The 27,953-nt window shown below is 34.7% G+C and overlaps 1 protein-coding gene across 4 annotated transcripts; it reads left to right on the forward strand.

Annotated features, from left to right (window-relative positions):
- Positions 1-795: 795 nt before the first annotated feature.
- Positions 796-27,552, forward strand: LOC126967045 (set1/Ash2 histone methyltransferase complex subunit ASH2). 4 transcript variants are annotated; one of them, XM_050811365.1, is made up of 10 exons: positions 796-1,071; positions 1,151-1,329; positions 1,450-1,597; positions 2,116-2,312; positions 16,098-16,309; positions 18,077-18,254; positions 20,351-20,507; positions 20,921-21,044; positions 22,958-23,212; positions 25,831-27,552. In XM_050811365.1, the coding sequence occupies exons 1-10, from the start codon at positions 917-919 to the stop codon at positions 25,933-25,935; spliced, it is 1,710 nt and encodes a 569-aa protein (XP_050667322.1). In that variant the 5' UTR covers positions 796-916; the 3' UTR covers positions 25,936-27,552. The 4 variants fall into 4 exon arrangements, with proteins under 4 accessions (XP_050667322.1, XP_050667325.1, XP_050667323.1 ...); XM_050811366.1 differs by lacking the exons at positions 796-1,071; positions 1,151-1,329; positions 1,450-1,597; positions 2,116-2,312 and adding an exon at positions 8,994-9,366; XM_050811367.1 differs by lacking the exons at positions 796-1,071; positions 1,151-1,329; positions 1,450-1,597; positions 2,116-2,312 and adding an exon at positions 9,495-9,559.
- Positions 27,553-27,953: the final 401 nt, after the last annotated feature.

The raw sequence follows: 27,953 nt of genomic DNA on the forward strand, positions 1-27,953 counted from the left end.
TTTGACGAAGCATTCAAATGAGTGTATTAACGTTCTCTAATTCATTAAAAAACTGTTGTTGGAGTACACAGCAAAGTACTTACTGCTGTCAAGTTAAAAATATTTAAATTAATATTAATTGTAAATTGAATTTATAATATAAGTAGTTTTTCACGATCTTTGCAAGATGAAAAATTTCTGCGTAACTTTCAGCTCGTATTGAACATTTTTAAGATAGTCTAATAAGGTTAATTTCTGCAATTCTTCCATTGTTTTATTTATTAATCTTAACTTTTTACAGAACTCTAAAATTTTCGTATTATACTGTAGGTATTGTTTATAAAACGTTAGATGTCCTTGAGTGGGTTTGACTGATCACATGATCAAAGTACTGCGAGTACCTCGAAAACGCAGTGCTCACAGTAGAATTTGGCGGCGATTTATGACGTCATATTCTACCTGCGTGCCCCTAGGGTTCTGCGGCAATATACTGTCAGTCCATAACGGAATGAATCTTTCTAAAGTGATAGCACTGTGCAGCGCTCGCAGTGCATATTGGAACATTCCCCAAATCATTATAGATAGATAGAGTATAAAGGTAGCCAAATCACGATTGTAGGCTGACAAATTAGAGAATATTTACACTATAGAAATAGTCCCCACGTGTCCCTTTTAGATAGCCATAGTTTTGACAAGAGTAGTCTTAGGTGCTGTCATATAGAAATAAAAAATCTCTCCACCCTGACGTTGGCTGAATCGTCGACATCAAGACGACGGAGCCATTATGGCATTCTTAAAAAAAAATCATATGTATTTATCTTTACTGTACAAAACTGTAAACGATCATTTAACTAAGTTTATGAAATCAACATGTATAAAAATATCTATCTCGAGTATTAAAAATATGCTGAGCGTTTGTGTATAATGTTAATTATTAATGACTTCAAGTATTGAGACTATACAAAGGACGGGAGATACCATGGACATTTCAGCTATACATTCGATAAATATTCAAACAGAATCTCAAAAGTCTACTGATAATGATAAAAATCGATCTAAAAATAGTAATGATACACAGGGAAATTGTTACTGGTAAGAATAAAAAAGTTTATAAATTTATTTCAGGCCAGGAACTGTATATTTACGCAACTGACAACCTCTTTACTTTTAGCGGCAAAGAAAGAAATCTTAACATAGTGGAACTTCTTTGTGCATCATGTAACAGATGGTACCACGAATCGTGTATTGGCTATCAACTGGGCAAATTGGTTCCATTCATGACAAATTATCTATTTATCTGTAAGAACTGTTCACCTACTGGTCTAGAAACATTTAAGAAGAATCAAGCTCGTAAGTAAACACTCTTGTTCTTTAGTTCTGAAAATAAATGTTTTATAAATTATATAAGTAATAGTTGCATGTTTATTTAACACTGTTGGACTAGTAAGTTATGAAAATGTGTTTTTTTAGCTTTTCCACAAATGTGTTTGACTGCTATTGCAAATTTAAGACAGGAAAGTTTTAAGGATGGAAATAATAAATCATTGTTTAGTAAAGATCGGGACATAATACCATACATTGACCAATATTGGGAGGCCATGACCACTATGCCCCGGAGGTAAGAATTACTTTTAAATTATAAATCCTCAGGAGGATATAGATTTTTTTTAATTTTAGTCTAGGTAGATTATCTGACTTGAGGTGCATCAAGCTGAATTGTCACAAAATAAAAATAAGCAAAGATCAGCATACAGAACAGTAATATATTCAATTATTGGAAGCAGTGTGTACCATATAATTATTAAATAGTTGTCAATATTCTATGTATAATTTTACATACTTAAAGGCTTTACAATGTGGTCACCAGCTTAAATCATAGCAAGAATATTAAAAAACAAATGTATTCAAATAAAAAAAATAAACATCCCTTAGGTGCTTAGGAAATATACTTTTGGTTTGTCTTGTGGTTATTATATCTCCAATATATTTTAAAAGCAAATTGCAATGTTGTTCTTTTTTTGAATTTCTATTGCTGTCAGAATGATTTAAAAACTTATTAAATAAAAAAAAATCTTATTTAACTATTTATCTTATATAACTATTTATCTTATAATTAACAATTTTAGTCACTTTCAGAGTAACTCAATCTTGGTATGCAACAGTGCAAAGGGCACTAATCAAAGATATACAAATCCTATTTACATATGAGGATGATCCAAATCAAGGACCCATGTTTGGGCTTTTTAACATGGAATTAACAAATATTAAACCTAATTATGAAGCTATGATAAAGCAAGGGCAACTTAAAGTTACTGATATGGGTGTTGCAACAGGTGAGTTGATTTTTTTTTAAAGAAATGGAATGGTAGATAATAATAATAATATTGACACACACTTAAACATACATAAACTCATATAAACATACATAAATTCATATAAACATACATAAATACCTTTAAACATCCATGACTCGGAAACAAACATCCATATTCATCATATAAATGCTTGCACCTACCGAGATACGAACCCGGGACCTCTTGCATAGTAGGTAGGATTACTAACCACTCGTCTATACAGGTAGATCACTTAATCTATTTAAAAATTGTTATTAAGCTGAATTGTACCACACATTTGGTAGGTCAATGAAAATAATGTACTTATGTAGATAGTTTTATAAACAACTTCGTGATTATAATACATATATAAATATATATTTTATTTTTCATCAAATTTTATGTGGCTTTTATCACAATAAAAAACAACTGAATACTGAGGATGTGATGTCATTCCTCGCCTCTTTTTTCATAGATTTATTTTGTTGAAATCAAACCTATGTTCTTCTAACACAGACTTTAAATCCTCACTCCCAATTGGACAGAGTGTTTAAACTATACTAGATAGAAGATACTAGTGGCCTGAAACCTGAAACACAGAATATAATATACTGGCTTGCCAACATTATTATGTAGAAGACATCTTCATTCAGAAACATATTTTTCAACAATTCATTGACACTCACTATTGAACCTTTGTTTGATCCTCGCTTTGTACCAATATGAATGTTTATGTGACTTTTTAAGCCTGCAACATTTGTGATTCCTCTGGTGTTACAAGAGTAGGTGGGCCGGGGTGATCACACCATCATGAACCCATCGATACCTATGTCCAAGATACCACACTCCATTGTCTTCCTCCTCCATAAAAACCCATGAAAACAAATAATATTTTTAAACCAAATGATTTTATCAGATTTTTTATTTTACTCTAACTAAAATAAAATTAATTAAAAATATTGGCTTCAATTTAGTTTCTTCAATGTCAAATTGAATATAGACTATGGTTGATTCATAAATACAAAGTTTAATAGTTTTGAATCAATTATCATTACATTTTACATTTAATTTACTTTATTTATAATAATAATAATATTGACACACTTTTTACACAAATTATCTTGCCCCAATGATATATTTAATACAATATACTTACTTAAACATACATAAATTTATGTAAACATACATAAATACATTTAAACATCCATGACTCGGAAACAAACATCCATATTCATCATATAAATGCTAGCACCTACCGGGATCCTGGGAACTCTAGCTTAGTATAATGTTTTCATTAAGAATTTCTAACCTGCGATAAGAATTGGTCTCCAATCAATCACTTTCTCTAATAATTTGGTGGCTGCAGTATTTGCAAACAAATAAAATTTTGGGACCTACAAGCTGAGAGCAAACTCTCACTTCAAAGGCCACCTTACTAGGTCGGTATTGTTAGTCACTTTCGATTTGGAATTTTTTCCCCTTCTATAAAAAATCTTACTCTTCTGAAAATACAATCATGTTCCACATATAGACGACCCATATAGCCGTTAATGCCATATTATATATAAACCATAATGGTTAGCCTACTAAGCCAGAGGTCTCGGGTTTGACTCCAATGTGCAATCATTTATATGACGAATATAGATGTTTGTTTCCGAGTCGTGTATGTTTAAGTAAGATATTGTATTAAATATATCATTGTCTTATACCCATAGTACAGGCTATGCCTACTTTAGGGCAAGATAATTTGTGTCAAAGTGTGTCAATATTATAATTTATTTATTATTATTATATAACAATTCTTTTCTTCATATTCTGTTATTTTGCAGAGGCCCTTTTCCATCAAGAAGGACTCATTCAATTTGGTTTCTCTATTAGTCTGGCTCAAAGAACACATGTTCTTTGACATCATTTTCGCAGTTCAGATTAAGAAGCTCATGAGCAAGCTTGTTCAGATTGACTTCTAAATGAGTTCTATATTTTTTCGAGTTGCCGCAATTACCTGCTTGACATTTAAAGTCAAAGTCAAAAAGATGTTAATTTATTTTTACGATACATTTAAATTTTTTGACAGGTAATATATTAATATTATTATTTGAGAGTTTATTATAAAATATGACACAATCCACTTTAAAAGATTTAGCAATTTTACGGAGCCTTGTAGATGAAGTTATTGAAGTGAAGGCCAATGGTATATCTATATTTACAGTAATTCGTTGGGGGTTACAGATAAGAAACTACATTTTTCTTTTCAATATTTCTGTGTAAACAGCCGTGTACTTGTACCCTTGGGGTCCTGATGTCAAATTCTTTGACAAATTATTGTTACTGCTACACGATTTACCACCTCTTCACAAGAGTTTTCCATGAGATGTGTGAAGGAGCTTCTTGGCACACTTTCCGTATTTAACAAGTTATTTTAATAAAGTAGTTATTTTAAAAATATATGAGAAAAATAATCCCATAATAATCAAGACATTGAAAAATGACATTGTGTGTTCATACAATTCACAATTTTATTGATCAATTGCTAGGCGAAATTTTTGACAACGCGTCACCTGGCGACTTCCTCACGCTTTTAGGGATCGAAATCAAGCAATTTAGCAATGGAAATTTCCAGTGGTCTGTACCACATAACCACACTAGTCAGGCTGATGAAATTTTGACAGAATAGTATGTATGAACATTGTTGGAATGACAACAAATAATAAAAACGAACATCGAGAATCACTACATATTATAAAACACAGTCCTCCGCCGCACCTGTCTGTCTGTCTGTTCGCGATACACTCAAATACATTGCACTAATTTTTATACTGTTTTCACCAATGTATAGAATTATTGTTCTCAAGGAAGTTTTTAGTATGTTATGATTTGTTAAATTTTTATATACATTAGCGATATTTGTTGAAGATGTCGAGAAGAAATTAACCAACTGGGAACTTTCAATGAAAACACTGTCAGTTATTAAAAAATAATATTTGGTGAAATTGTGTATCTTATGCAGTGGGTCTACAGAAAAGTCTGTGATGGCATATATTTTCTCTTAAGGTTAACAATCTATATCCATTGTAACATTTTAAAAAATTGCCAATTTATAGCAGTTATGTAAAAGCTGTTAAACAAATACAATATTAAGTATTATAAATTAATCCTTATCCATTATAGTGGCTTTATTTCCGAATACATAATAATATATAGACACTTTTTACATAATCATGATAAAGCACCCTCTCTTCTTTCGTTTACAAAATTATTTAAAAAGTACATAAGTAGTGTTTTTTTAATGATGGTACAAGTTCCCCTCGTATGTCTAACTCACCGCTTTATTACAAAGATCAGGCCAAATCCGACCGAGCGACGTGCGTCTTGCCTAATCTGAACACTATTCAGGTTGGCGCAACTCTCTAATAAACTTGAAAATATATTAAATTGTACTAAAATAATGGCGGCAAACGCCGTCTCGCTCTAATAATATATATTCGACTCTTGTTCGTTTTGGTTTGAGTGTCATGTGACATGTCATTCATTCAAAATAAAAGTGATTGTTAACCATTTTTGTTGCGAATTTTTGATTTCTTTTACTTTATTCAGGGTAATTTGCTTAATTATTTATAGAATAAATGCGTAAGGCATTTCTAAGCTATATAAAATTTGTACAATATGTGGTTTAAAATCTGGCCCGTCAGATGGGAGTAAGAGAATTTTAATGGCTAAATTCTTTTTGGATAAAGAAAGCTAAGCATTAACCAACAAATAATTAGTTAATAAAGAATGCTTAAAGTGATAGAATATTGATTTAATTCATCTAGAGCAAAAATTATAATATTATAATCTATCTGTAGTGTTTGACACTTTTTTATCGATTGTCAATATTTTATTTTAAATTATTATTTTTTGTATTTATTTCATTTTTATGGTATCTATATTTTAGTTTAATAACTTTATTGATCTTAAAATAGTTTATAAGTTTCTTAAATATTTATTATTATCGATAAAAATTTTGGATTGATACCAACCCTATATGTTTATTATATTGGCAGCTCTGATATTACGTCATTAGTTGATTATGTTGGTATCAAGATTTAGTACAATACATAATAGCTATAAGGGTAAATGTACATATACACTTTTATAAATAAATTTAAATGTTTTATCGAAAAATTGCTCTGTTGTAAATCCTACTACTCCATAGCGGAATATCAAGTGGTCGGACAGCCTGGGACTAGATTATAATTATTGTATAGCAATAACAATGACAGTATAATATTGTATATTTTATTAAAAAGAGCGTAAAAAAGAATGCTGGGCGACTTCCTCGCTCCATTTCATCTGTCTCATAGCGCCATTTGCTTCTAAAGCGGCAGTAGTACAAGAAATGACATCAAAAAGAATTCTAGAGGAATTAATAAAAAAAAATCATTTTATACCTTTATTGGTGGTATATACCGATACGATATTAGGGATGTAATCTAACATTTGCCTAAATATATTCTGTTCTTATTATTAGAGAAATTTTAATCAAGATGATCACTGAATTATACCCCCTTATTCATAATAGTCTGCTAACTTAAGCATTGCTAATTCTCACTCTGTCTTCTTCTATTGACCTAAGTCAGAATGAGAAAAAACACTCCTAAGCGGCTGTTTAAAGTTAGCGGACCATTATGAATAAGGGGGTAAGTATTTCAGTTATAGAAGAACATAAAGACCGAAAAATTAAATTGAAAAGACCCGATTTACATTAATTATTAATAATTAGAGTACACACCTCGCCAAGCTTTCAGTTCGCTCTGAAGTTCGATTTCCTTTCTCCGAGACCCTATTTTTTTGTTACTGCGCAACTTCTCTCAGCAACGTCGGAGCAGACTTGTAGTTTGGCAAAGAGTATCACTCTTGAACAGAGTAGTCTGATTGTTCTTTCCGCGGGTGTGGCTCGTTTGACATTTCTTGCCACTCGTCTCATACCGCTGCTCTCGTAGTATAAGTATAAGGCCGGCAACGCTCCTGTGATTCCTCTGGTGTTGCAAGAGAGTGTGGGCGGCGGTGATCACTTAACAACAGGTGACCCGTACGCTCGTTTGTCCTCCTATTCCATTAAAAAAAAAGTATATTCTCATGAGCGATCTGCCTCGTTCTCACGTGTCCTCAATCCGCTAGCACAAGGCGTTCGTCATCTCCCGACGTAGTGACGCGTCCCCTAGCATGTAAGGATGCAAGATTTTACAGGGAACTTTACAAGATGCCCTGCCTGAAAACCTGCCAAGTGCCAGTTGGACTCGCGTGAAGAGGGTTCCGTACAATGCCAAACCCATTTTCACTTTATTATCAATTGGTAGAATTCTTATAGATATACCTGTAATCTACAAGCGGTGAACTATATTATATATTTTTTTCAAAATTTTAGGCTCAGTAGTTTTGGAGAAGGGTTGTGGGGGGCATTGGTCAATTTTCGTCTTCTTTCGTGAATAAAATATTTATAAATATTAAAAATATAATATTTGAGATCCCTACAACGAGCCCCTTCATTTGATACATGACACAGTAAGGTTAGCAGAAGTTTTTTTTTATTTCCTAATATTATGTCCCCCGAAAATGACAAAAAGTTATTTACTTTGCGCATTTGTATACCATCTTACCAAATTTCACCTGATTTTGTCCAGCGTAGCAAATTGGCTGTGACAGACGGACGGACAGACAGACAGACGTACGAGTGATCCTATAAGGGTTCCATTTTTTAGTTTGTTTGTCTTAAAGTGACAAACGCAATTGCGATTTCGCTCAGAATTTTGTCTTCAATCTAGAATCCTGAGTGGCGCTGCACTGTAATAGAGACTGCACATCTCTTACTATCAATCTAAGTGATCGGACAGCCTGGGACTAGATTATGATTATTTTATAGCGATAGCAATGACAGTACAATATGGTATATGTTATTAAAAAGAATTCTAGGAGAATTCCTTGCGCCGCTTCATCTCACGCAGTAGTAGTATCTAGTATATTAGAAATGACATCAAAATTGTAAAGGAATCAATTTTGAGAAAATAAATGCCTTTTATCATGTCGGGTACATTTTCTTATAAAAAAAAGCTTTGTTTCTAAGTACATCCTTCATTAGTATCCTATACTTTGAATTCACAACCAACTCGTTGAGTTCAAGGTTTTACCTTGACCCGAAACAAAGTATCAACTAGACGCTGTAACATTAATTTATAAGACCGCTAAATTATAAAACCGGTTTTAATACGTAGTATGCGCACAGTAAAATGTTTACATTATTGGAGGTCTGGCTAATATTCTAGGGGCGATCATAACTGGAAGTCACTAACAGACTTATTTTTTAATTTTATATTTCCCAATTAATCGCATATTTTTGCTACCCAAATGTTTTGAGTTTTCTTTAGTGTTAATTCCGCCAATATTCGTCTTCAAACAATTCGACACGTGTTTCGCCTCTACACGAGGCATCCTCAGGAAATGTTGACTCGCCAAACTGTGTCACGAGACTGATGCCACCCAAGAAAATTGACACTCAAGAAAACTCGAGACATTTGGCTAATTATTGATCTCCGCTGAAATAACGCCTACTTCAATAAAAAAAAAAGTTGTGCTACATTTAAGAGTAGACTCACAAAAACGTTTCCAATTCATCAGTCGCGGTGTGATCGATTGAAAGTAATTTTATATATTTTTTTTTACTCTTAATAAAACAGTAACTCAGTGCATGGTGTGGATTGAAATCCAATAATATCATTAATTGTCAATGGAATTTTAATTTTTTCCCAAGTAAAGTACCTATGTGTTACGTCACGCCCAAGCTCTCGATGAAAACAACACGCAAAGTAGAGAATAACATCGAATGCGACATAAATTTGTAGAGCATTGAATAATGACATTGTTCTGTCTCGCGGTGGTGTTTGTAAACACACACTCACACACCCGCACCAACTATAACGTACTTTATTTCGATGTACAACGCTCACATAGCCGGTCTGACGACGATTTCTCTATCGATTCATTAAATACCCATATTAAACCTTGAACTTTATGGCTGGTGAGTTATCTTTTTAATATATTTGCACGATAATAATTATTGATGATATTTTTTCAATTGTAATGAAAACAATTTGATCCAATTATGTACTGTTGGTTTATAGGTGTGTATATTTGAGACGGTAGGTCTTCTTATCTTATCTCGGGCGGTTGTGTCGAATTTTGGTGATTATTACGCGCATTCGACATGGATCGTAAGTGTTTTATGGTTTTGTACACGGTGTCGTTAATATATTGTGTGTAGTGCTATTCAATGTTTATACTCAAACAGGTTTATGTGTCGGGTTTTCTGGCGTTACGTATTTGAAGCTTTATAGTAATAAGATGAAATCACATTGAAAAAATGCATAGCGCTGTACTCATGATAAGAATCTATGCGTCGGAATTTAAATTGATATTATTATACAGTAATTCTTAATTATTTGGTCAAACATCTAGGTCTCGGCAATTACGGAATCTTGACTGACACTACAGCAGTTTCATCCAATCATTAACCTCGATTCGAGAATTTCTCGCATTAAATACCTATCGATATTGCTTGGTACATTATGTACATCAGTAATTTACTTGAGATTTTGCATCGCAGTTGAAACAATTTGAACTAAAAACAAGTTCTAAGGCATGAGAACTTGTTTGAAAACAATCCGAAGTAATCTTGTACGTAAGACTTACATAATCAGCGTGTGGTAAATTAAATTTTTGGAATCGTAGGTAGGTATTTAAATATTGTTTCTACTAACTACGACGTATATAAAATATTGTACAATGTACATGTGCTTAAGTACAGCATATTTGTTGCTAAAATAGTTTTACTCGTTAAAGTATTTACAGAAATTTATTCTGCCAATTAAAATTCAGTATAATACCTTTGTATATTTTATTAAACGTTATAACTGTTAGGTGCAACTCGTGTGTGTGCAGTTATTGGATTGAAATCGTTCGATTCAATACTTAACCTTGCTTTTCCGTTTTCCATATCACTCATGATTTTTTTATGAAAATATAAAGCAGCTTAGGTACATAAAATATGAACAGGTTTAATATATCTCTTATGTTTCAATCCGAGAACCTCTCAATCTCAATACTAAGACTATCGAATGAATGCCATTGTTTTATAAAAAGATTGTTAAAAAAGGCATTTATTTTCTCAAAATTGATTCCTTTAGAATTTGATGTCATTTCTAATACTACTACCGCTTCGCAAACAAATGGCGCTCTGCGAGAGAAGAAGCGGCGGAAGAAACTCTCCCGTACGTTATATTATTTACATCGATGTAATTTAATTGCCTTAGCACCAAGCCTCTTAATATTCACTGTTAAACTCTGTACTGACATGCAAAGAACTTCTATTCTAAGGTAATTTCATTTTTTCATTAATTCGTTTGAGGCTTGAATATCCATGCGTTTATAATATTTACAAATGTAACAAAGTAAAAAGGGATGCAAAAGTACAACGATAATCTTGTAAGTAGTTGTTGTCTTGTCGATAATCGCCCTCCATTTTCGAGCAGCCACTGCAGACAACATGGTAGCCACAAATCTGTTTTATTGCGGACTATTTTTTCACAAGGTTGCTTGGAACCGGTTCTGTCCTCTTCATTCGAAAGACGCGACGCCTTGTATTGTTTTTGTGTTTTGTTTTATTTCGTTATTGGCGACCGAAGTATTAGTAAATATTGTTGTTTGTAAGTAGCTATAAAAGTTTTGTTCTGAGTTTTTGTAATTGGTGAGATAGTGTTATACTGTCTTATTCATAATCTTAGCGGAGAATTGAAACATCGCTAATATACGCTTGTTTAAAAATGGTATTCATATTCGCATATTAGAGCTAAAACGCTCATTATCTTTTTGATAAAGCTGACGCGACTTTAGTAGCCAGGACCCTTCTATAAACCTATTTTAAGCACTCGAACGCAAAAATACATGGCTGACATCGATCAGCTGTTGTTAAGTAATGTGATAAATAGCTTCCCGCTCAAAGTTGTTGGATATCCGTCATAGATTGACAAGCGACAGACTTCAAAACATTGATTTTTGAAGTTTTTAAATTATTTTGACATCGACTTTTGACAACTGGCAAACCATTGACATTGAAAACATGTCTGTTTCCATTGACAGTTCCTCGTTCATTAGTTAAAATCATGTTTTTTGCACGAAATGGCAACATTGCGTAATATAGAGACGTATTAGTTATGGGAGACTTAAATAACGAATATGAATAAAGAATTTTATCGAACGTTCGATAGGCTTATAACACGTTTTAACTAATATAGCTTTATACCTTCGAAAAGCGTTTTATTATGAATAAGGCAGATAGTGTGCGCGGAATCGCTAGTCACCGCCTGAGGTATGCGAGCGGCAGGGTGGGGGAGGTAGACAAACGTCAAGCTAACTCATTCTGTCAGCGTCTTGACGATCTCGCCCTCCCCCGTCTCAACCCCTCACGTACCTCAGAAGGTGACTAGCGTTTCCGCGCGCACTATCGTAAACATTTTTGTTTGTACGTAGGTATAAAAGTTTTGTTCCTGAGTTTTTGTAATTGGCGAGACTGACTGTATATACTGAGAGTGACCGTATTATTTGTAAAGTGTGGGAATAAATTACTTACGGTTTTTTAAACCGGCTTAAGTTCTCACTTCGCTCCCTTTCTCTTTTTTTCCACTGTTTACTTCTCCTTCGTTCGTTATATAAAGACTAACCGTATATATAAATAAAATATAAATACAAATGTCGGGTTACACTCCGGGCGTGCCGGCAGTAGTGTAAACTTGGACATTAACGTTGTGCATCCTTGAATATTTTGGAATGGTTAAGAAATTATTTCGCACGAATTACTTTATTTATCAGTATAAAAGTACTAGCATTTTTGTGGTTAAATACAATATTCATTTATTGCGCCATCGTACACAAAAATGACAATTTATACTACATAATGCAAAAGACTCAAGTCCCTCCATCTTACGTATTTTCGATCAGGTCACGTGTCCTGACGCGAGTTTAATATTTTATACCCATTCTAAGAAAAGTGCCCAACACCGCTAAAGAAGTTTTAATTTCAATAAAACCCTTAGCTATGTAGTCAATCTGATTATTAAAATGAAATTGTAAGCATTTAATAATAAAAATATCCGCACGACCGAGCCTTGCTCGGATTAAGAATGTACAAAACTTGAACAAAAAGAACTCCTAGGACATCTGGATTCGAACCGGGGTTTTTCTGCTTTCCGGATCACTCAATGTACCATCTGAGCTATTCTAGTCTTGTACAGTGGCGAAATTTACCTTTCTATTCTAATGTATTGTAGCTGTTTCTCATTAAAACACGGATAAAACTACATTTTTTTTAAATCGAAACCTAGCTAGATCGATTTATCGTCCCCGAAATCCCCTGTATGGTAAGTTTTATGAAAATCGTTGGAGCCGTTTCTGAGATTCAGAATATATATATATACAAGAATTGCCCGTTTAAAGAAAATAACCACCGAAACCGTACTTCATAATAATGTATTTTTGGCGCATTTATATTATTATTCCAACGATGAGTCTTTCAACGCAATTTTCATAACCTTCAAAACATCCGACTTACTGGAATATTTGCACACAAATTTAGAACCGATGACAACTCTATTTTCATTACTTTGGCTTTATATCATAATCGTATCATCATATAATTAAAAAAACAAGAAAAATTGTTTACTTGGGATTTGATATTAAAGTGGATATGCTATTTATTTTATTTACATTTATAGCAAAATCTATATGTAAGTGCCTTTGCAAATTGTATATATTGTTTATTTCAAAGATTGCATATACATTTTAGTGGTTGTGATTTCCCAGTATGTTGTCTTAGGACACTCGAATTGGGAATATCTCGCAAATAGACTTACAAACATCCAATAAAAATTATATAGTAATCAGTAAAGCATATATTTGGCAATATAAACTTTAGGGTTCTGTATCTGAAGGGCAACCAACAGGAACCCGTTTTTATTGTCCGTCCGTCCTTATGTATTACAGCGGGTTGCATCTCATTAACTTTTTTTGACATTCATAAGTGTCATTTCCGTGACCTACATGAATAAAGTGATTTTGATTTGATTTAACCGTATTTTATCTATCGCCTATACAGGTGGTTTTTTCAGAAGGGTGATGGCCAAGTCGGAAACTGCGAGACTTAAAGAAAAGTCATGATAGGAGGGCATGATTTAAAAGAAAGGAATAACTGCGTATTTAGTTTTTTTTTTAATTTCTTGAACTTTTGACGGAATTCGACCCGAATGATTTTTCAAAAAAATTACAGCCTGTATTATTGAATTAATGGGCTCTGTTGCTGATAAAAATCAATCTTTGCAATGATGTGTATAACTAAAAATGAAAGCAAATAGAAAAATTTTACAAATTGCCATTCGTATTCGTACCATGACAGGATTTATCCTCGATAGAATATCAACAAACAAAATAAAATTTCTAAGAAAAAGCTTGAAAAGGAGGTGAATTTTCTTCCGTGTAAAAATAATATAACAGGAAATTTGGTATTTCCTTTAATTTTTAGCAATAAATTTCTTTGCAATTTTTGATCCTTATCAGCAACCTAGTCCATTGATCCAATAATAAAGGTGTATTTTTTTTGAAAAATTATTCGAGTCGATTTCCGTCAAAAAAATCAAGAAATTAAAAAAAAAAACTAAATATGCAGTTATTAAGTCTTATAAATCGAGTGCATGACGCCTTTCATGACTTTCCTCTAAGTCTGGTAGTTTCCGACTTGGCCATCACCGCCCTTTACCAAAAAACCACCCTGTATAAAAACAATAATTATGGCCACTAAATGAATAAAAACATCTTTCTTATTCAAAAGTTTTTTTGATGTGTTATCAAATCAAAATCAGTTTATTCAAGTAGGTCACGAAAATGACACTTATGAATGTCAAAAAAATAAAATATTTTTCTTATTGAATGTACCGCTACTTCGTAAAGGGTTGAGCTAATGAGAAGAAGTAGCAAGAAACTCATTGCCACTCTTTTATTTCATGTTATAGTGTTATAATATCATGTACAACGCCCGACGGTAAGGAAACCTTCGACTAGTCCGAATTACACATGTTTAAATTGTCACCGAGTGAAATATCTAAAGTTATTAGAAATTTGTGGTGCGCCTACACTACAGCAGTGATGTGGTGCTTACGTTATGTAAGTGGCGAGGGACTCGCGGAATGAGGTCGGTTTTTATTACAATCGGCTTAGCCTCATTAAATAAAAGTTTGTATATTTCATTAGATAAAATTCAAGTACCTATGTATGTACAAATAAGTCGTTGTTTCGCAATGTCACTCCAGAAGATTAATGATAAGATAAATACTTAATTGACGTGGATTGACCAACTCTATGCTATGTTTAAGTTTCCTTTTATGATTCAAGTGTGATGGTTAGGGCCCTATAATCTATCTATCATATGAGTGGGTAAATAGTGGGTCAACTCCGTTGTTCTTTCGCTAAATACCTGCAACGCTGTCACTACGTCTAGTGGTAAAATATCTAAGGGCTGCCACGGACTAGTAGAAAAAATGACTCCGCGCCGTGATATTAGCAAGTGCAAACCTTTATGCTAGTGTGTGTGCGGTTACGGGGTATACCAGTTACACAATTTTTTTCACCCTTAAATAATCATGTATCCACAAATACTTTTATAGTATTGTTTTTACACTTTTTCACAACGCACGACGGCATTTATTAAATATTTTATTGCGACGCAAACTGATCTGTCACAGACGATAGCAAATTTCATAGTGGCGGCCGATCGGCTTGTATTAGTGTAAGTGTATGCTTGGGGCTATGTTCACTGTTATGTAAGGTGACACGGTGTCCTTCTGTATTTACTCGTCCGTGACGAAATAACACAAAAATTTACTATAGGATATTGATGCACAGTAGGTACTTTACAGCACAGTCAGTACGCAATCTTATGTTCGAATAAAATAGTAAAAAATCGGTACATATTGTTCGAGCAAAATAATACAAAATGGATAAAAAAAAATAATTAGTACTAAAATTGAGTTGTGACATGAGAACACGTCGAAACACGTGTAATATGTAGATGACATGCCTCAATGCGAATACCGATATGTAAGCGAGCGAACCGGTACTCGTATTTTACTACCGTAGAGTTTGCTGGTAGGAGGGGGACGCAGTTCTCTTTCATACCGTACCCCTTCTTTGATCCTTCTATCCGCCGAATTGACTTATAAATTTGTATTTATTGCATACTATTAAAGTATTATTTAAGAAGTGTGCGTATCATTGGACCCGTATACTAGTTCAACCTGTTCGCACTTTTAGAATGCTGAGCGTTCAAGTCGCAATAGGACCGGAGGATTTGTAATTAAAATAAAATAATATCTAATAAATAAGTCAGACTCTATGATAGAAATAACCTTAGGTACTTAAGAAAACTTTTGTACAAGAAACACTTTGATTTTGCATGCAGATCATTTTGGATTTCGCTATCTTGGTATTTATTATTGTTGTTATAGGGGAATTAGCAATACAGACTGTCAAAATATCAGCTGATTTTGATCTTATAATGCTCTTTGTAATCTGGCAATGCTCTCACCTGATGGAAATTGTAAACACATTCCTCCATGGACATCCGCAACATGATGAGATGTGTTGCTGGCCTATTAAATACACTTAATTTAAGATAAACTATTAAGTAGTTCTATCTTAATATTTCAGTTCCACTTGCGGGCAACGTGAAGGGCCGTCAAGGCAAGCGCCGTCCAGCAGTGGGCATCGAGGCCGGAGCGCCAGTGGGCAAAAAGGGCAGGTCTAGTGATATAAACACACTCAAGTTGCCTTCCCACGGGTATCCCACTGAACATCCCTTCAACAAGGATGGCTATCGGTATATACTTGCCGAACCCGATCCACACGCGCCCTTTCGTCAGGTGAGTCAGCGATCATTGATCACCAGTCAAATTCAAATAATTTATATTCCAATTTAAAAAAGCCTGCAACGTCATTTACATATTCTTACACTTTGCTTTTTATTAGCTTCACCTGTATATATGTTAGTTTGTAACCTCACTCATTTGGGCTCGAATTTGACCCACTTTAAACGGCCAGATTTCGTTTAAACTTCGTAGATTTATCGAAGACCGATGACAATATCAATTTGATAAATTATTCCATTTTTCAATTTGCAAAAAAATATTTTGTTCATTTATATCATTTTCATCTATCGTAAGTAGGACCGACTTCAAAAACGGAAAAGCATGAAATAACTAAAAATTTAATTTAATACACCTCTTATGCAACAACTAACATATAAATAATAGTACTTTATTAACATTCAAGGTAAAGGTTTGCATACGGGTTGTATTAAATTAAATTTTTAGTTATTTCATACTTTTCCGTTTTTGAAGTCGGTTTTTTTAAACGCAGTTTTTTTTAATTATTTACTTTTTAGTGTCATTAAATAATAATATATAATTAACCTGAATGAAGACTCATAAAAAAGCCGCACACAAAAAACAATTAAATCATCGATATAGACAAAAATTTTCATATAAAATGAAAACTACTGGGCCAAACTATATAAAAATTTTATGGGACCAAATGGCATCTATTCTGCATCGAACTAAAGAAGAATTACGTAAATCGGATCATAAATCTCAGAGTAATCGGTGTACATACATAAAAAAATACTGATCGAATTGATAGCCTCCTTCTTTTTGAAGTCGGTTAAAAAGTAAGTAATATTTTCTATTTTTTGTTCGGTTTTCTAAAAAAAGGGTGTTTGTTGTTTTTTTAACTACTATTTATTATTACAACCACAGATTCGAAGAGCTGCTTTTGTTGAGTACTAAGGACTGAGTACTACAAAAAATAATATCAATTCCCCTCAAAAAGAAATAAAATTATCAATTCAAAACTCAAGTTCAGTTAAAGTGGCGTTGTCAACAGGAATGGAGAATAGATACTTCTCTCAAACTGTGAATATATATGGATAATATTTAATATTACCTGCACAATGAAGTTTTAAACTTAATAGCCGGATAATATAACTGATTTTAATACATATCTATTATTATTATGTATATCTTAAAATATTAAAATTAGAATATTTATGATTCGTTTTATAGGATGAAACTTATGATTCTTAGTAAAATAATGTTTTCTTGATAATAAGTTTTCTTTAATATCTATGCACTTTACACAAGGTAATACCAGTGGGAGGCTCCTTTGCACAGGAAGCCGGCTAGATTATGGGTGAACGTGAAGCAATGTAATGTGTAAACATTACTGTGTTTCGGTCTGAAGTAATGTGTAAACATTAGTGCGTTTCGGTCCGAAGGGTGCCGTAGCTAGTGAAAGTACTGGGCAAATGAGACTTAAAATCTGATGTCTCAAGGTGACGACCTCAATTGTAGTGCCGCTCAGAATTTTTGGGTTTTTCAAGAATCCTGAGCGGCACTACATTGTAATACGTAGGGCATATCAATTAACATCAGCTGAAAGCTACGCAGTGACAGTATATAGAACAAAAACAAAATGCGATCAGATTTCAATTTTCATTTTAATTTAACATTTATGCTTCACACCTGAGAAGAACGAGCGCAAGAAACTCAGTCGCCATTTCTTTTTTCTATCTACTCGCTCCGTCACTTATCCCCATAAAAATATTAATAGTATCAATAATAAAATAATCGAAGGAGTTCGACGAAAGCCACGAGTGGAGTGGGAAGCCCATCCCGGGCTGGTTGTATCGGTCGCTGTGTCCCAGCGGGGTGCTACTGGCTCTCCACGACCGGGCTCCGCAGCTGAAGATATCCGAGGACCGGCTGGCTGTGACCGGCGAGAAGGGGTACTGCATGGTCAGGGCCACACATGGTGAGTGTTACAGCCTCCAATAACAACCTCCAATAATAATAATAATTTTGACACTTTTTGCACAAATTATCTTGCCCCAAGTTAAGCATATATACCCTGTGTTATGGGTTATAAGACAATGATATATTTAATACAATATACTTACTTAAACATACATAAATACATTTGAACATCCATGACTCGGAAACAAACATCCATATTCATCTTATAAATGCTTGCACCTACCGGGATTCGAACCCGGGACCTCTACCTTAGTAGGTAGGATCGCTAACCACTCGGCTATACAGGTCGTTTACTACCAAGCACATAACACTGTCAACAATCCAGTTCCATGGAGAATTGAGTGACCAATCACTAAGAAAATATTCAAGTTTAGAATTATCTGCAATAATCATCGGCTGTGAGCATTTCATAGATGCTACTACAATGTACATCTCATATTGCCTTTTACAGCAAGCATTTTTCCAAGTAATTCGCTTCTTCTCTCTCAGAGCGCCGTTTGTTTCCGAAACGGTAGTAGTATCTAGTATATTAGAAATGACATTAAAAATAATTCTAAAGCAATCAATTTTGAGAAAATAAATGCCTCGTATGCCTTTATTCAATATAAACCGGCTCTTTAGCACAAAACAGGGTTATGTATTTCTTTTACTTTTTAAAGTTATTCCAAACAAGTGTCCTTTCTAAACAGTATTTTAATTGTTTTAAAAAGATTTAAGGCAAATATACAAGCGGTCGAGTTCACTGCGATCAATTAATTATTAATTATAGCTCACTGCGTTGGCGTCGATATATCGAGCGACGTTCAGTTCCGTGGTCACTTGGAAGAGAAGGCCAAACTGGCCTCTAAAAAGCTTGGTGTACTCAGTAAGGCGAGACAGTACTTCACTAAAAGCCACCGCCTGCAACTTTATAAGGCGCAAATTTGGCCTCACATGGAGTACTGTTCTCACCTCTGGGCGGGTGCTCCCCAGTACCAGCTTCTTCCATTTGACCGCATACAACGAAGAGCGACTCGAATCATCGACGATCAAGTCATCTCCGATCGGCTTGATTCTCTAACATTGCGTAGAGATGTGGGTTCTCTCTGCATCATCTACCGCATTTATCACGGGGAGTGGTCAGAGGAGATGTTCGGGTTGATTCTAGCGGCCGAATTGCACCATCGGACATTACGTGCAAAGTACCATCCGCATCACGTAGACGTCTGGCATTCCACAACCGCGCGTTTTGTTCGAAATTTCTTGCCTCGCACAGCCACTTTGTGGAATCAACTACCGGCAGCGGTGTTCCCGAACAGATACGACTCAGGGACCTTCAAGAAAAAAGCATACTCCCATCTTAAAGGCCGGCAACGCATTTCTTGACACACCTGTTGTTGCGGATGTCCATGGGCGGTTGCCTCACCTCTCCCCATCCCGTGAGCCTCTTGCCCGTTTGCCGCCTCTCATATAAAAAAAAATCTGAAAAATATACCGAGAATGAGCGTAGGTGGGTACTTCGATATTAAAGTCGGCCGTTGACCTTTGATATTCCCTACAGAGCCAAAATCCAAACATTATTTCCAATGTCTACAGTTTGTTTTTAGGCCAAGCATAGCCAACTTTAATCACCCAATTTTTCCCGCAGGCCTTATTATTTTGACAGATATGAAAATTGTAATGCGACGTGAAAAACACGTGCGTAGGTATATCTTCATTGTTATCCATTTTTATTTTGGCTCGCGGAAGGAGTATAATTAATCGCTAAGTAATATAGTGCATGTTAGTAATTATTATCTGTGTAATCTCTGTGTCTAACGTTTGGTTACTGGTGAAACAACTGTTCTGAGTAAGTAGCACTAGACCCGGGGACGTCCTCTCCCAACCGATGGCCGATAGAGAGTTGGAACTGGCGTTCCTGGTTACCGTTCTTTATTTAGTACTTAATGTCACACGTATAATGTCACTTTCGATGACAGTTACAATGATTGTGAACACATTTAATTCAGACTAGATGTCAAGCCACTACAATCAGTACATGTAAATACCATCAATCATCATTGAGCCTTAAACGGGTGTGCAGGCGTCATTAATAGTGGTTAATGTTGTGTCCAGGTGTCTCGCGTGGTGTGTGGTACTGGGAGGCGAGCGTGGAGGAGATGCCAGAGGGAGCTGCCACGAGACTGGGCTGGGGGCGTTGTTACGCCAACCTGCAGGCGCCACTCGGCTTCGACAAGTTCGGCTACTCCTGGCGCAGCAGAAAGGGGACTAGGTCGGTCTGATGGAACAATGCGACTATAATGTGGCCACAGAATACATTAAAACTGAGCACTGTTTTTTTCACTGGTCTCGTATCAGCTCGATCCACTGAACCGGGAGCTGGAGTTGTCGTGATTTAGTATTCAGTCTTTGTGGACGTAGCAGTAGCGTCGAGAATTCTTGATATTGTTCGTCCATCAACGGCAAGAATTCCGAAGACATAGTATTTGATCAGACACTATCAAACTCAGTTCTGGGATTAATTACACAAAATTAAATTTGAAAATAAAATTTCGCACGGAACGCGAATTGTCGCGGGTTCGAGTAACGCATCGTTCATAAATGTAATTTGTGTAGATTTATTTTCTATTATTTGTGGAATATTCATGTATGGCTTCTGTCTGATCCGGTGGTTATAACCCTCAGGTTCCACGAGTCTCGCGGCAAGCACTACAGCAGCGGCTACGGGGAGGGTGACACGCTAGGTTTTCTGATCGTCCTTCCCGACAGCGAGACGACCAAATATACACCCAATACTTATAAGGATAGGGTGAGTTATCGTTAACGATCATTTAATTTGACAATTTTATTATTATATTGTTTCGGGCATGGTTTGGTAAAAATTTTGACAAAACAGTGGTTATCCAATGAAGATTTATTTGCCTCCCCAAAAAGCCTCCATGACAATCGGTCCTGTGCTGCTCTCATCCAACGTATTCCGGCGATCTTCACCAGAACGTCCGTCCATCTAGTGGGAGTCTACCAACACTACGTCTTCCGGTACGTGGTCGCCAATCGAGGACTTTTCTGCCTCACCGGCCATCTGTCCGTCGAACTATGTGCCCTGCCCACTGCCACTTCAGTTTCGCAATCATTTGGGCTATGTGGGTGTTTTTGGTTTTCATTTACATTTCTGATTCGATTTCGCAGAGAATCACCAAGCATAGGCCTTTCCATTGCCCTCCAAGAGCTTACTCATAAAGCCCATAGTTAGCGACCACGTCTGCGTACCGTAAGTCATCACTGACAACACACCCTGGTTGAAAACCTTCGTCTTCAGACACTGTGGTATTTGTGACGGGAAGATTTTACGGAGCTTCCCGAACGCTGCCCCTCCGAGTTGAATTTGACGAGTGACCTCTTTCACGACCAATTGGACCTGTCTAACTGGATTGTTTGTCCAAGTAGACACTTGTCAACAATGTGTACAGTCTATGACTTGTGTACAGTCAATACATCTTTATATATATAATTCTTGTGTGCGTGTGTATGTCACTGAACTCCTCCTAGACGGCTGGACCGATTTTATTGAAACTTTCTGTGTGTCTTCAGGTGGATTCGAGAATGGTTTAGATTCACAATTGAACTACCTCCTGAACGGCTGGACCGATTTTGATGAGATTTTTGTGTTCCAGTGAATTTGAGATTAATGTGTGTCTTCGGGTGGATTCAAGAATCGTTTACATTCACAATTGAACTACCTCCAAAACGGCTAGACCGATTTTGATGATATTTTTATGTGTTCCAGTGTATTTGAGATTGGCGTGTGACTTCAGGTGGATTCGAGAATGGTTTAGATTCCCAATTAAACTACCTCCTAAACGGCTGGACCGATTTTGATGACTTTTTGTTTGTTTCAGTGAATTTGAGATTGGTTTAGATTCTCAATTACGTCCATATAATATAATTCTCCTGCTCATGTGTATGTTAGTGAACTCCTCCTAACGGCTGGACAGATTTTTCAAATTTAAGACGTGTGTACAGGACAACGTCTGTTGGGTCCACTAGTAACTGTATATATTTATTACAGTCTAGACTCTAGAAAAGCCAATGGCGAGAATGAACTTGTTCTTTCGTGTATTCATTGTACTCCGTTTCCATACCAATGCACTTTAAATCAACGCATTTCAATGCATGGGTTAAATTTCATTATTTATTAACCCTTAAGTAAATTGTGGGTAGCTGAATTTTTTTCCTTTTTAAGAGTTATAATGTTCATAATAAGGGTTATTTTATTACTTTTCATTATCACACAAAATAGGGTGTAACGATATAAGGCGCTTATTAAAGTATTGTCGTTATTAGAGTAGTTTAGACGTGTTTTTAAACTTATCACCAAGAACTTTTTGTATACGTCTTTGCAGAGGTAAATCTAGAGTCTCAAAATATCACACAAGTTAAATTTGAAAACGATGTTTTTTAACGATGCGGGACCTTGAACCTGCGACCTCTCGCGTTTCGAGCGAGCGCTCTTCCACTGAGCCAACCGTTCGAGTGACGCAAAGTTCATAAATCTTGTTATGTCTTTGTTCAACTCTTAGGTTGTGGCTTTTAAATTTTGTTTTCAAATTTAATTTGTGTAATTAATCCCAATTTAAAAAAAATATAACAAATTGCTCAAAATATTGTCTAAAAAACCATAGTTGATAAAATTGCACTGATATTTGATCTATATTATTGCAGCCGTTAGTGAAGTTCAAAAGTCACCTGTATTACGAAGACAAGGACAATATCCAGGAATCTCTGAATGCTCTCAAACAACTCTCCGGGAGCAAGATATATTTCTTCAAGAATGGTGAATGTCAGGGGGAGGCTTTCACAGATGTGTATCAGGGCTGTTACTACCCGTCTGTGTCATTGCACAAGAATGCCACTGTCAGTGTCAACTTTGGACCCAATTTCAAGTATCCGCCATCAACCGAACATTCATATAGGCCGGTGAGTGATATATAAATGTTTTTTTTGTGCCTGCAGCTCTTTATTTTTGAAGTATAGTTTGACCATAGATGATTAATATGTCTAGACTCTAGATAGTCTATTGCTGTTAGACAACCAATAAAAACAGGCCAAGAATAATACCTTACTGTGTGTGAGAAGCTACGTCTTACACTCGCATTGTGTATGACACTTTGTGTTAGTGTGCGTGAATTGCTCTCAATAGAGGTTGACAGCTGTCATAGTCTATCTAGACGTATAAATGATCTAAAAGTTTGACCGAAGGCGCTGTAATGGGAGAGGGGAACGAAAGTTCACGAGTTATGAGAGATATCAGTTTTTAACTCGCTATCAGAAGCGAGAGCATTTACACTGGTTGAAAGAGCGGAGTGACCTGCTGTATGTCCCCATAGACTTAAATATACTAACGTATACACGACCAGACAGCCCCATGATGCTTGACCAATCTTGATTTGTCAATATGTGTGTATTACCTGTTGGTTTTATATTCAAAATACTAAGGTGACAAGTGTGGCTGATTGTTTACGACTTGTTAATCAAAAAATGTTATAGTAGGGTAGGGCGGGGCAAAAAGGTCCAATTTCACTTTAAGCAATTATATTGCGAAAACCAAACATACTACATCAAAACAAACAACATATATGAAACAAACAATTATCGAACTATGTTTGGCTCAATACTTGGTTGATTCATATCATTATCGAAATATATCTTTTTACTGTTTTTCTAGACATTGTCATCTGTATCTTTTTGCCCCATAGGGTTAAAAGGGACAGCGAGGGAGCAAAAAGGTCCAATATTTCATTCTTAATTTTAAAGGTTTGCTTGAAATAATAACTACAGATGATTTAATGGAAATAAAAAGTGTATTTGTTTTTCGAAAAACAAAATATAACTATAAATAATAATAAATTTGATATAAACATTAAACAAAAAAAGTTCTTCTAACTTTTTTTACTTATAAGAGATATTGCTTTGGTTTATCTGTTTTATCTTAATCAGTTTCATCTTATTCTGAATGACAATTATTAAATTAATAAAGTAAACACAACCTCTGTTTGAAATACATTTTTCAATATGTAAATGATGTGAGGTAAAAAGGACCAACTGGACCTTTTTACCCCGACCGCGGGTAAATATTGACAATACACTTTAAAAACCAAAAAAATATATATTTATTAAAAACTATGTTCAGGGATCGTTAATTTAATATCAGTCCTTGAAACCAAAAATATTAACAACGAAAAAAAATACTTACGTTAAAATTTGGAGACACGACCGTGTATCTCAAGCAAGCGATGTCGCCCGATGGTTGGCGACGGCTTGTTACTCCTCCCGCGACCGCTTCTTTACACTCATATCGTTAGCAACAACGATGCGTCACTTGTTTTTGAGATATTTGTGGTGGACCTTTTTGCCCCGCCCTACCCTAACTATAGATTCGCTTTCCTTTTCTAACTGGCTGTATATCCGTTAAAGATGTTCTTCTCTCTCGCACGCTGTTTGTCTATCCGCTAGTACATTGTAAGTCTATTGTCCTCCCCGCAGTTCGCCCGCACAAATTTAAGGCGAGGTACAGCGATTTTGGTCAAACTATATCATACTTAATAATCAATGCTCCTTTGCACAGTATGCCGGCTAGATTATGGGTACCACAACGGCGCCTATTTCTGCCGTGAAGCAGTAATATGTAAGCATTATTGTGTTTCGCCGTAGCTAGTGAAATTACTGGGCAAATGAGACATAACATTTTATCTCTCAAGGTGACGAGCGCAATTGTAGTGCCACTCAGAATTCTTGGGTTTCTTTGGGTTTTCAAGAATCCTGAACAGCACTGTATTGTAATGGGCAGGGTCTATCAATAACCATCAGCTGAACGTCATGCTCGTCTCGTCCCTTATTTTCATAATAAACTTAAATAAAATACTTTTTAAAGTATTTTATTTATAAAAAATTATAACTGAAAGCGTGTTGGACTGATCCCGATGCTCTCTGTCGCAACAATAGGGTAACAGGAACTTAAAAGTGATGAACACACCTTCAATTGATGCTGTTTTATCGATTAACTACTTTTTTATATTATTGAACTAGTGTAAGCCGCCCATAGACATCTACAATATCACAGATTTGTTTCAGTACACCTGAGTACAGGGATTCAACTAAAAATAGTATAAAAGGTTGCTCAGTTCACTGCATATTTTTATTGTTGAAATGATCCTAAAGGCAAACTCAATTTATCACACACAATATCTGCCATGTATTGTGTTAACAAGTTGTTGTTAACTATGGTCAATCCTTAGTGTTTACAGCTTTGCACCAGCTCTTGTTAATCACACATACAAATTCAAATATTTTTATTCAAAATAGGATTCAAAAACACTTATTGAACGTCAATTCCATTCAAAAGAAGACTGCCTCAGATCTGAGAAGAAACGGGTGCAAGAATCTCAGCGGGCTTGTTTTTTTTAAATAAAAATATGGAACACAAACGTTTTTTAACAATTCTTGTAAATTTCGTAACACATTTGTTTTGTAGATCATCTCATAGCCAACAATCCTTAGTGTACAATTTCGGTTTTCATTCCTGCTTTTTGTTACAGATGTCTGAAAAGGCGGAGGAGGCGATATGTGAACAAACAATGGCCGACCTGTTGTTCTTGACAGAACATGAGGGTAGACTGAGACTTGATAACTTTAATCTCTGATACTACTAGCACCGTTGAACGGTGTGTGACTATATCTCGAGTGACACTTGATTATTCGGTTTTGAAGTGATTCAATGAGTGAAGTTAACATTTAAGTAGTGACAGTACTGTGTGTGTATATTTAAATGTTTTCAGTGGTGGAACACGACTAGAAAATATATGGGTACATAACTTGCTGTGAGGAAAAAATCGCCAAAAGGCTAGTTAACTGAATGTAAGACAATGATTGATTTCATGTCTATTCAACATGAATACTGTATTTTATATTTTATAAAACCCGAACATTATTTTTTTGCGATTTTAAGTCGATAAACTTTACAGACTGTGATGGCGTCTTGTGTATGACGTCATATTGTTGTTATTCTGATATTTCGAATTTGTTTTAAATTAAAAATAAGTTCCTTGTACTGCAAGTACTTACTGTAAAGTGACCCACTTGAAAAGCACAACTGTAAATGAAATAATACTGAACTGAGTATTATTTAGAAAACCAGGATGTAATTTTAATGTCAAGTAAATAATTTCGAATAATGAATCTTTAAAATTGTTGAGCCTGTTTATCACGGGCCTAGGCCGTTCTGTAGGAATACTGTCTGATTATGTGATTAAGTATTATTATATAAAACTATTATCATATATAATAAAATTCTCTTGTCACAATGTAAGTTACCATAAATTTTACATGAATATTCAGTAGGTCTGAGAATCGGCTACTATCTATTTTTCATATCCCTAAGTGATAAGGGTTGTTCACCCTTAACTTTTTTTTAAATTTTTGGACAAAATTTTTTGTTTTTATTTAATGATTCAGCATTGAAAAATACATACAACTTAAATCTTATCGATAAATCGAATCGAAAATAGTTGTACTATTTTTGTATCACTATTTTTACATTATTCCGTTCCATTCACAAAACTACGAAAGTTCTATTGGTTGCAAGGTAGCAATCAAATACAATAATTGTAGTACAATATATTTGGTACGTCTGAGAATCTTTTTTATACCTCAAAAATGTTTGTTGTTGAATTTCATTTAATTACTTTATATGGCAATACAACATTTGCTGGTTCAGCTAGTATTATTACAAAATAGATGGAATTTTTTTCAATTTTTTTTTCTGTGATGTGACAATGACAGAATAGTGAACTTTTTTCAAAAAGAACACATTTTACTTCTAAGGTAAGTCATTACTTTAAGAAAACTGTGTAAGAAGTGTACTGGAATCTATAGTATATTGCTAGTTTTGTGGTCATGTACATAAATCGATTTACTGCATAACTTGTTAGATCCAACATATTCGGTAGAATTTCTATTACTACTACTACTAGGCTGTTCACCCCAGATTAGAAGTGTTTGTGAATTCAGTCAGATTGGACAGTCAACATAGAATATTAGATCAATGAATTATGTACCTACATTATGTATATTGAGCGAATATAGTTAAAAAATTATTCTGTCAAAAAGTAAATGTATTATTGAATCTCTATTTTCGATTGAGAATGTGAGAAACATAAATAAGTTATTGAATTTTTCAATGTTTTTTGAGATCAGTATAAATTATATTAAATTTTTATTTTAAAAGTAAGAATTAGAATAAAATAATTAAAATAATAAAAGTATTTTATTTTTCTATTTAGTCAATGTTAGTTCTATCCCCAGTTAATAAAGCCATGTGGTACATAGCATTAGTAACGAGCTTAATACAAGTAGGTGTAACTACTCATTTAAAGCTATGTAGCACCCATTTTCAATGACTGGGGTAAGTTGGTACTAGTCAATTGCCCTGTATATCCTCGTTTTGCATATCCCATTACTGTGTCTTAGTTAAAAAAAAACACTTATAGATATTAATTCTTATAATAACATACCTGTTTTGCTACCCTGACTATTAGAGTTAGAGTTTTGGTATCAGCTAACATTTTTATAATGAATAATATGCCACACACAATATACAAGCGTATAGACAGAGTGTGCAAGAGGATAATGGAGATACAGAAAGATAGAAAAGAAAGCAAAA

The sequence above is a fragment of the Leptidea sinapis genome, chromosome 12, assembly GCF_905404315.1.
Source record: "Leptidea sinapis chromosome 12, ilLepSina1.1, whole genome shotgun sequence".
Taxonomy (NCBI): Eukaryota; Metazoa; Arthropoda; class Insecta; order Lepidoptera; family Pieridae; genus Leptidea; species Leptidea sinapis.